The sequence below is a fragment of the Bactrocera neohumeralis genome, unplaced genomic scaffold (assembly GCF_024586455.1).
Source record: "Bactrocera neohumeralis isolate Rockhampton unplaced genomic scaffold, APGP_CSIRO_Bneo_wtdbg2-racon-allhic-juicebox.fasta_v2 ctg2351, whole genome shotgun sequence".
Taxonomy (NCBI): domain Eukaryota; kingdom Metazoa; phylum Arthropoda; class Insecta; order Diptera; family Tephritidae; genus Bactrocera; species Bactrocera neohumeralis.
Genome location: NW_026090105.1, coordinates 1 through 10,759, shown reverse-complemented (window position 1 = coordinate 10,759; position 10,759 = coordinate 1). Strand labels below are relative to the sequence as shown.

General features: G+C 57.4%; 1 protein-coding gene and 1 pseudogene across 1 annotated transcript; both read right to left on the bottom strand.

Moving 5' to 3' along the window:
- Positions 1 to 6,497: 6,497 nt before the first annotated feature.
- Positions 6,498 to 7,080, bottom strand: LOC126766739 (uncharacterized). The gene is given in 3 exon segments (XM_050484462.1): positions 6,498 to 6,710; positions 6,712 to 6,790; positions 6,893 to 7,080. Coding segments are annotated over 3 exon segments (480 nt in total).
- An 864-nt stretch (positions 7,081 to 7,944) lies between these two features.
- Positions 7,945 to 9,866, bottom strand: LOC126766742 (uncharacterized; annotated as a pseudogene).
- Positions 9,867 to 10,759: the final 893 nt, after the last annotated feature.

Genomic DNA, 10,759 nt, shown 5'->3' with positions numbered 1-10,759 from the left:
CGCCCTCCCTGTCGTCCTCCTCCTTCCCGCCGTCGAAGCTCCCTGAATTCTCTTGACGATCCGTCCGGCTTCCGCTTAGCCCCTCCTTCCTCTTATCAGCCACCGCTCCAAGGGCAGGCGCCACGTAGCAAATCACCGAGTGGATCGGACTGCGGGCAAAGGGGAGGGGAACGCATACACCACTCGCACGCGCAACGCGCCAAGGCGGCTACTAAGTTGACAGGCTAGCAGAATTCCACCCTGACGGGAGCCCAGGAGTAGCTCGCCAGAGCACACATTCATCTCGTCCGCGTGGTTTGTCGACAAGGAAATGACCAATCCCGCTTTACGATCGGCCTGCGGCATGGGCGAGGTTCCCTCCGTGCGCCAGGCGAGGCTCTCCAAGAGAAAAGGCACGCCAGCGGCCCCAACAGGCGCGCCTCCACCCCCACCACCACCGGCTCCGTTCCTCCCTTTTTTGGCTCGTCGCTCGTCACAGAACAGCACGAGGCTGAAGAGCGTTGGCCGATAGGCCTCCTCGTCGAGCTCGTCGTCGTTGCCGTAGCGCGATGAACCGGTTCCGGCGGCGATGCTGCCATCCGCGTCGTCGGCGGCGGTGGGTCGGTCTTTTTGCTCTTTTTCTGCAAACCGAGCGTCGCCCACTTCTTTGCCGCGGCTTTCCATTCGCGGTGCTTCCGCTTCACGTCCTCTGCGTGCAGCCGTTTCTTGCGTTGACGTTCCTCTGCCTTGGCCTCCTTGCCTCCACTAGTGATGGCGGTGGTGAAGGGCTGCTCTCCCGCCGTGGCAGTCTCTCCCGTCCGCCGAGACGGTCCGTTGCGGATCCCTCGGCGGACAGAAGCGAAGCGGTCGTGCGGCGGGGCACAAAGAGGTAGGCAGCCTTGCCAGAGACAAAAGTGACGACAAGAAAATGTCCAGAGGTGTCAAAGACCAGCGAACGGACCGCGTCCTGAGGGTCGACGGAACAGGGCACGACCGAGACGGACATGGGGAAGCGAGCAGCCTCTGCCGCCGCGGCGTTGGACTGCTGTTGCTGAGACTGGTGCGACCGCCGCTGACGCAGCACGGTGTTCACGCTCGGACCGCCGCCGCCGCTGCTGCCGTTGTCGCTGCCCACGCAATTCTGGTTCCCCGTGGGGAAGCAGCGGCTCGTCAGAAAAGGTGATGTCACTAATAGGGATGTCGTTCAGCTGGTCGAACAAGAGCACGCGCTGGGGGATGGTACGCGTGGTGATAGCGAAAATTTCGTGCGAGGACGCCATCCGCATCTTTGGCCACCCCTCACGCGTCGTCGTCGCCGCCGCCGCCGCCGCCGGTCTCTCGTCTCGTTGCTGGTGCTGCTTGTTCGGCGCGGCACGACCGGGCAGAGAACCGTGTTGAATTCGACCCCCAGGGTGGCAGGAACTTCGCGAAACATGCGCTGCGTTGCCGTCAGTGGGGAGCCTGATGGCCCCTTCTTGAACGATGAGGAGAGAGAAAACGGTGAACCAGCCGCCGCCTCACCGAGCAGCGCATCATCGGAGAAGAGCTGAAGCATCGCCTCGTCAGACCTGTCCTGTTCTCGCTCCCCGTGGAAGGTGTCGTCGCTCGTCATCCAGGGCGAGGCTCTGGACAGCGTGGAGAGGCCATACGAAGTGGATCGACCCTCCTGCGGCGGTTGGCGCCGGCCCTTACCGGCCCTTCTGCTGCGGCTGCTTCGCGGGCGAGTGTACGGTGAACATGGAAACTGTTGTCAGGAGAGCTCGAGAGCGTGCGCTCCGTCAGCTCTTTGTGGAGGTGCTGCTGCACGAGCAGCCGTCGAAGCAGCAGATCCTCCGAGTCCTCGTCGTCCTGCGCGTCGCGTGTAGGGCTGCCACTGCTGGCGATGCTGCTTGCCGCCAGCGGGCCGCCTGACGTTAAGAGCCAGGGGTCAAACCATTGAAGAGACTCTGTCGAAGAGTACATGTTGCCTTTCCACTTATTCCTTTTAGCAGCGCGCCTGTTGTCGTGGTTTTGCTTGTCGTACTTCAGTGCTTCCGCACTGTCTTGTCTTGTGTGCCTGTTAGAAAAGGAAAAAAAGAAAAGAATAAGGACGCAATAATGGAGGTGAAATCGAGGCGTCGAATCGATCGAAGCACACACTCTTCTGTCCTCCGTTAAAGTAAACGATAGTGTGTGCGCGCGTTACAGAACGAAAGGGGAAGGGGGAGGAGAAAAAAGAGAGACAGAGAACGGTAAAATAAGTAATAAGGGGAAGAAATGTGGGAAAAGAATCGTCTAACCACTTGGCACGATGATGTTGCGAGAAACGGCAGGGCAGAGTAATTAAGAAAAGAAGAACCTTGCGAGCAACTACATCTGTGTTTTCGTTCCTTCGAAGGAGTAGAAAGGAAGGAAAGACCACCGACACTGCCTCAAGTAATACGAAACACTTCTCGTCATTCGTTGTGTGTGTGTGTGTGTGTGTGTGTGTGTGTGTGGTTCACTCTCATTATTTTCGCTTTCTTTCTCAATTTCTCTTTATTTCTTTTGTTGTTGGTTCTGCTTGTTGCATCTGTGGTGAGTCTACTGGTTGATGACAGCAGTGACGTCATCGTCGTAAGGAGAAGTACAGTCTATCAGAGGAAAGCGTGGAAGATAAACGCTCGTGTGTAGGGGGGAGGAGAAAAATGGGGGGGCAAATGCGAAAAGAGCCAACCTCATAAACTGTTTTCGATCAAGGACACCTCTGCGGCAATCTCGCGCAAGGAGCAAATGCTGTCACTGTTCCCCTTCCCGTTGGTGGTCCGGTCCCTGTGCCAGATATCAGAGTTGACGTTCAGCACAGTGCTTCGCCCGGAGACCGGCGAGGACAACGGCTGCTGCTGAGGTTGGTGACCACGTCGTGGGGCGGAGAAGAGCGAAGAGGGCCAGCGGATGGAGTCCGCACGGCGGCGGCGGAGGCGGTGGTGTTCCAGCGCGACGTTGGTTCAAGGTGTTCGGTGCCGCTTGCAAGATCACGCAAAGACAAGGGAGGTTGTTGCTGTTGCTGCCGCTGCTGCTGCCGGTGGGGACAAGAAGCGGTTGGCTCTCGGTGCGATTCAGCGCCACGAGGAAAGGCAGTAAACTCGTAGGCTGCGTCGTTGCGCCTGTCAGAGGTCCGGTGGGAAGATGGGAGCGGCGGCGGCGGCGGCGGCGAGGAAAAGGCGGCCACCGATTGGGTTGTAGGCTTTCTGCCCGCGCGCCCTGCTTTCCAGGAACGCGGGGAATACCCTTCACCTTCGCTGAAGTCTTTGCTCTCTACTGTTGCTGCTGCTGCCTGCCATCCCGTTTCTCCGCCGCCCTGCGTCTCTTCCTCGTAGCTGTCATCGTCAACTCCGGTGCGCTCGAGGAAGAAGGAGCTTCGTCTATGTGGAATGGGCGAAAGCGCATCCTGATCCCGCCGCTGGACGCCGTGAAACGCAGAACCTGGTGTCCGATGGGACCTTTCCTGCGATGCAGGACGCATCCAGCGGGTGGGTGTGTTCTCGCTGCGCACACTGTATCGCGATGCGGCATCCCATCTCCGCGCGCTTCGTTGAGGGGAGGAAGAAAAGTAGCGCGTGGGATCGGCCTTAGCGACGCTGCCGTGGCCTGTTGGAAGCCATCCGTTGCAGCGCGCGCTTCTCCCCGGCCCTCAGTGCTTTGATTTCTCCTCATGTGGTGGGGCAACGGTGCGCTGCCGCGTGCGGACTGCGAAACTGGCGCGTGCAAAAAGGAAAAGAACTGCTCAGGCGGGAAGAAGAGAGACGAATCGGCGACAGTCGTGGCATGACGCTGACTTGGACGCTTTTGGAAACGTGGTGGCGGTGATGACCATGCGTCGACGACCTCCTCTTCTTCTTCCAGATCTCTCGCTTTCGGCCTTCGTTCGCTTTGTGCTGTATACAGGGCAGCAAGCCGCTCGGCGTCAAGACTGCGTTCCCAAAGCCGCGTCCCTGCTGTGTCGTGTTTCTCCATGTTTCGCAGGTTCGCCTCCTGCCTCTTCAGCTGTGCACGGTTCAACCGCACTCGAAGCGGCGATCGTGCGTGTGCTGGCGTTGACCACCGCCGCTGCGGTGGCGGCTGCTGAGACGGCGGGACGGCGGGCTGTTGTTGTTGTCGTCGTTGTGGAGGAGGAGGTGGTGGTAAGGAAGAAGAGACGGAAACTTGTGAATCCTTGTGCAACTGCGGCTGAGAGGATGAAGAGGCGTTTCGGTGAAGACGTGAACGCGGTCCACGGACCCTGAGCCCTGCTGAACGACGCCGGCGCTACCGCCGCCACTGCCGCCGGGGGTGCCGGAGGAATGAGGAACGAGCTAAGAGCGGAAGAAACGCGCACTGGACGGTGAGACAAAGGCGCAGCACTTGGCTGCCTGTGATCTTCCGCCCACCAGCTCTTTCTCCTTCTTCCTCCTCTTCTTTCCTTTCGTCGTCTTTTTAGGAGCGCGCTGTCAAGCGCCCAAGTAGTTCTTTGCGCAAGAGCAACAACTCCTGTGTAACGGGGGTGGATGCCCTCCCACCTTTTGCTGTCGCTTTTCAAGATACGCCAAGGCGTCCTCCACGTTCTGCAACTCGTGCCAGCACGCCTCGATAGTGGTACGGGTGGGTGACAGTGGCGACGGCTGCTGTGGAGGTAGAGGTGGAGAGGGAGGTGGCTTTACAAACTGACGTGCCGGTGTCAAACGCCGCTGCAGTGCGGAAAGAGGAGCAGGAGGTGAAGCCGTGTAAGACGCGTCGCAGGAGTGCGGAGATGATGTTCGCTGCGAGGTGCTCGATGTCCATTGCCACTCAGGAAAGAAACGCTTCCGCTCTTCCGCCCTCCCACCCTCGCTGCCGCCGCCGCTGCTGCTTATATTATTGCCACCTGTGTCTCGGCTTTCGGGGCTGCGTGGCGGCGGTAATGGAACCTCCACGTCGGACGATTGCTTTTTCGCTGCAAGGCGTCGCTCCCGCCGCTCGCGTCGCCGCGACTGCTCCTCCTCCACTAGAATGCTGCGGGTGAGGGACGCCGTAGTGGGTCTGCGGAAGGAAGGCACAAAGTGGGCCCTGCCACCCTTACCGCTGCTGGCGCTTCCGCGCCGTTTCTCTGTCAAGCGCAATGACGGCGCTGTCGCCTCCTCGTTTGGTTCTTCTGCAACCTTGTCGTCCTTGACCTCCTTCTTCTTTTCGCTCGTGGATTCGGGCTTCGTCGTCGCCGAACGCGGCGCCGGTGGCCGCTGCAACTTTTCTGTTCCAACTTGCGTTCCTGGTGGGGAGGGCGACGAAGACGCGCTACCTCGCAAGTCCGTTGTCGAAGGCGGTCGGTCCGTCGCCGCACTTCCACTGCGGCTGCGGCTCAACGAGGTGGTGGCAGAAGAAAAGGAGGAAGCACGCAGGACAGACCCCCATACGCCGCTCCCGCCGCTGCGTTGTGCGGGAAAGGCAGACGCCGTGTTTGGCAGTGGTGGACGAGAGACGTCGTTGTCGCCTCTATCGCCGGTAGTGTCGACAGCGCTCCCCAACGAAGGAGTCGCTAGGGGGTCATTTCTATGGCTAGAGGGATCAAGATATCGTGAAGGGAAAGAGGACTCCTCTGGGTGGTGGTTGCTGCTGCCGCTGACGAGCAAAGCGCGAAGCCTCTCCCGCTCGCGCTCCAAACCTTGTCGTGCCTCTGACTCCTGTGGCGGAGATGTGAAGACGCCTGAAAGGTTCAAGTTAAGGAAAGAGGAGGAAAAGGAAGAGGGCAGCGTCCCTCTGGACATGATTCTCCTTCCTTAAGGGGGGTTGCTCGGCTCTTTCTTTCAATTGCTTTGTTGTTGTTGTCGTTGTTTCCGCCGTGTTGCCTTCTTTGTTATTTTCTTTTTGTGTTTCTCTCTTGCTTTGGGAAAGGAGTACTGCGAGCGCGCAAAATGCGCTCTCCCTCTTCTTCGTTCTTTCTCCCGTGAAGACACCCGCTGCAAGATAGGCAACTGTGTGTGTGCGCGCGCCTCTCTCTCTCTCTCTCAGTGTGAATGCCGTCGCACAGGCGATGAGCTGATTGTACGATAAGAAGCCTTGAAGGGTGACAACGAAAAATCGACAAAAAAAAAAAAAGAAAGGAAGGAAAAAAAAAGAGAGAGTGAGTAAGTGAGTGAGCGCAAAAAAAAAAATATATATATATAGCAGAGGGAAGGAGAGAGCGACCAAAGCATGTGTAGGGGAGGAAAAGAAATACAGCCTCCCAACAGCTTTCGGCTGCAGTTATTTTTCATTTTGTTTTCCTCTTTCCGGATGCGTTTTCTCTGTGTCCTCATGAAACCCACTGCACGTCCTTACACAAAGGGAGGAAGAGGTAGCTTTTGTTTTCTTATTTGTGGTTGCTTCCGAGGGAGAGGGAGGGGAAAAGTGGGAAGAGAAAAAAAAAAAAAAAGAGCCGATGCAGCGAAAGCTCTCTCTCCGTAGATTACATCAAAGACCCAAATACGTAGAGTGAAGGCAACAGAAAAAAAAAAAGAGGCAACACAGCAAAGTATGACAAATTGTTTTTTTTTTCATTTTCTCACTCAATACAGCGAAGTCTTCTTCATCAACTGAAGAAACTCTTCCTCGCAGACCTCACCATCGCCGTCCCTGTCCGCCTCGTCAATCATCTCCTGCAGCTCGGCATCCGTCATGTTCTCGCCCAACTCCATCGCGACGCGCTTGAGATTCTTAAACGAGATCTTTCCCGTTTCATCATCGTCAAAGAGGCGAAACGCCTTGAGCATCTCCTCTTTTGGAGTCGCGCCCCGACATCTTCTTGCTCATCAACTGCACAAACTGTGGGTAGGTGATGACGGTGGTGCCGACACCATCCCACGCGCCGCCGCCGCCGGACGTTGTGGCCCCCTCCCCCGCCGCGATGCCAGGCTTTCTGTTGTTGTTGTTGCTCGCGTTTGTGCCCGTCGCGCCTGCGGGGACGGTAGAGAGCAGCTGCCGCAGTTCATCCTTTCGCGGTTCGAAGCCAAGCGCGCGCATGGCCACCTTCAGCTCCTTGGCGTCGATGGTGCCGCTGCCATCCGTGTCGAAGAGGTCAAACGCTTCCTTGATCTCTTGCCGCTGGTCCTCCGTCAGCTCGGGCACCGCCGAACTAACGTCGTCGCTCATCGAAGTCTAGGGCGTTTATTAACAAAGGGTATTTTGTTCTTTGTTACTTTTGTATCTCTTTTTTTGTTTGCCTGTGTGCGGATATGTGTGTGTGTGTGAGTGTGTGTGTGTGTGTATAGCGAGAGAAAGAGAGAGACAAGTGTCGGTTGAGGTGAAGAACACCGAAGAAGAAAAAAAAAAAAACGGGAGGAAGCTTGACAAAGCATCAAAAGGAGAAAGAGGAAGAAAGAGGGAGATTCAACATTTGTTGTTGTTGTTTTTTGTTTTGCGTGTGAGGCGAAAGAGAAAAGAGGAGGCGCGTGCACACGCTGCTTTTCCTGGCTGCCTCGCATGTCAAGACACTCTTTCAGGTCTCATTTTTTTTTTTTTTTTGCTGTTCCTACTGCTGGCATGGCTTTTCCCTGAAAACAAAAGGCATCCCCACAAAAAAAGCAACAAACAAAAATGACGAGTGTGACAAAAAAAAAAAAAACACCGTCTTCCGTGAAGCAGCTGTCGACAGGTTCAAGCAAGCATGCATGTGTTTTGTGTTGTTCTTGTTGTTTTTGAATTACCGTTAAACCGTAAATTAAAGAAAGGTGCACACCCATCTGGCGCGCGTGTGTTGCTTTTTCCTTGTGTGTGTGTGTGTGTGTGTGTGTGTGAACGCCCACACAGCGCTGTGTCCACCACAAGGGCAATGAGAAGTCAATACAAAAAAAAAAAAAGAGCCAATAAATTAAAAAACGAGACGACGGATGCCTTGCGCGACCTTGACAGAGGCAGATGAAGAAACAAGCGTGCGCGCTTCCTCCCTCTCTTCACGGCCGGCTCCACCTTTAATTCTATCGGTGCCTCGACATCTGCTTTCGCCGGTGGGTCTGCTCACGTCAACCCGGACGGAGCTCGCGTTGCTGCCGCTGTCGTCGTCTCTGCCAGAGTCGTCCGCGTGGGAGGAGGAGGAGGAGAAACTACTGCCGCTGCTGCTGTGCACATCCCGGCCACGCTTGTTCCCCTTCGTTGCTCGCGAGGAACCGGCGGCGCTGGTGAGCGAGGCGAGGCCATCGGCTTCCTCTTTGGTGATGGAGAGCTCGGCGCGACGTTGGTGACCGACACGAGCCGCAGGGTGTGCTGCCCCGTCAGCATCGGCGCGTCCTCCTCACGCTTGTACTGCTCCGCCACCGCCACCGCGGCCGGGTCTGCCTCTGTCAACGCGGCATACGTCGTCGCGATGCTCTGGCGCCGATAGACGGTGTCCGCGTCTACGTGCAGGATGCGAGAAAGCAGCGTGGGGCGCAGCGCAATTCTCTGCGAATCGGGAGAGAAGTCCGCCACCGATTTGGCGGTGGCACTGCCTGACGGGTTCGCCTGATAGCGGCTGTCGTTGAACTCAAAGGCGGTGGGAAAGGGCGCCGTCAGCGCCTGATAGGCGTTCGCAAAGACAGAAGAGATCATGTGATAATTGCGCAGGAGGAGGCCGCGTTGTTGTTGCTGTTGATCGGGTCCTCGATGATCGCCTGTGGGGGCCCGAGCGGGGAGCGGGGCGAGGTGGGCGAGCTCGGGCTACAGGAGCCTTCGTGGTCCCGCCGACGGAAGTAGTGTCCGCCGGCGGTTAAGGAGATGCCGCACTGGTTGTAGCTCCAGTATTGACCGCAGTAACGAAAGAAGTCCACGAGCAGCTTACACAAGACCCGTGAAGGGGCGCTCCTGCGGCTTCACGGTGTAAATCGGGTGAGACTGCAAAAAGTTGATCATGAGCAGCGTCGTCGCGTAGGAGCCCAGACCGCCGTGGTACGGCTCGTGCATGTCGCGCTGCTGCAAAAAGTACTTTACTAGCACAATCAGCGGACGGGCCTCCGGGTAGAAGTTCAACAAGTTCACCACGATGTCCGAGTTGTTCTTGCCGTCTGGCGCGTTCACGCTGATGTCCACGTCCACCAGCGAGCCCCTTGTGCTGGAACTTGATGAGCGGCACTTTGGTTTTAAGGATGAGCTGCGGCGTCGGCGCGGCGCACAGCCTGCCCGGCTAATCTCCGCGGCCAACGCCGTCAACGCCTCGTCGGCCGTCACGTTTGATGGCATGTTCACCAGCGTCATGTCAATGTCGGAGAGGGGGAGCAGCAGGTGGGTGTACAGGCTCCCGTAGACAATGAGTCGGCTCTTTTGGCCAGAGCTTCTTCGTCAGCCGCTGCACGCGCAACTCCACGTAGCGGCGAAGGGAGACCTCTGCCTGAGTGGGACGCAGGAAGTCCACCAAGTCGCACACCTCCTGATGCAGCGCTACGAGGCGGTTCGCGGGGTAGTACCCGCCGAACCGCCGCACGCGCTCCACGCTCCAGAGCGGCACGACGAGCGTGTCTGCCTGCTCCGCTGCCAGGTCCTGCGACGATTGCCGTCTGCATTCGGTTTTGCGCCGCCATCCTTCGCCTTGCTTCCCCTGCGCTTGCTGCTTCTGCTGCGGTTGCGACAATGACGGGGGGCCTTCGGGGTGCCAAGCGAGACAACCGCCTGCAAGTCGCTCGCATCCGCGTTGGGATTGCTCGCTGTCGCTGCTAAGTTCTTTGGCAAAAAAGTCAAGTAATCGCCTTGCAATCCCTCTTCCTCTTCCTCCTTTGCCGCTGTTGGCTGTTCTTCCGCAGCGCTAGCTCCTCGCGTCGCCTTCCCGCTTGATTGGCGATCCGCAGGGACGCTGTGTTCATGCCGGGCGAAGGAGGGGGCGGTGTCTTCCTCTTCTTGTGCTGATACTGCGCGGCATCTTTTCCCTCCGGGACGTACTCCTCATCCTCCTCTTCGCTCTCGTCGTTCATCGGGTTCGACCGCCGCGGCGCTGCTTCGCGTCGCCTTTGCTATTTGTCTTCGTGCCTTGGCCGCTGTCGCCCGAGTTCACGGCCACCTCCGCGGCGGTCCGGTCAAGTCCTCGCCGCCTTTGAGAGGAGCGGCGGCAGCGCCGCCCTTCTGCAAACGACTGCTTTGTCCCGTTGTCTTTGCAGTCTTTCCAGCGGTCGGGTTGCTACCGCTATCGCCACTGCTGCTGCTGTTGCTGTTGCTGTTGCCGGCCGTCGCCGTCTTGCGCTGCGGCGGCGGCGTTGCGCGTGGAGCCGAGTAGTTGCTGATGCCGCTTCAGCTTTTCTGCCACGTCGGCACTGATCGGCGGCGCCTTATCCGCGTCCGCATTGTCCTCTTCCAACAAGAGCCAGTTCGCGTCGAAGTCATCGCGCTTGTTTTGAAAACGTGCGAAGATGTCTAAAGTGGGGATAGCCACCGCGGAGAAGACGGAGGCGGTGCTATCCCCGGCGCTGCCACTGCCGATGCTGCCGTCGCCGTAGATGGCGAGAGAGGGCCGCCGTTAGCCGCTGACTCCGTGGTGGAGTTGATCGTGCGTCCTCGCTTTCCTTCGCATGGTTTCTCTTTTCTTTTTTTTCCTCTTCTTCTTCTGCCTTACGTTACGAGGTCCGTTTGTATCGTTTTAGAAGCGTTTCGGTTTAGAAAAGAAAAGATCAAACACACACAACAACAACTGCAACAACAAAAAAAAAAAAAACAAAGAGGGAGAGAGAAAATCGGTGAAGTGTTCTCTCTGGTTTGCGTCCTCTCGCCTCTAATACCTAACTGTTTCCAGCAAACAACAGTTTTTTTTTCTTCTTCTTCTTCCTCTTCTTCGTCAAGTGATCTAATAAACTCGTTCGCTTCCCTTGTCGGA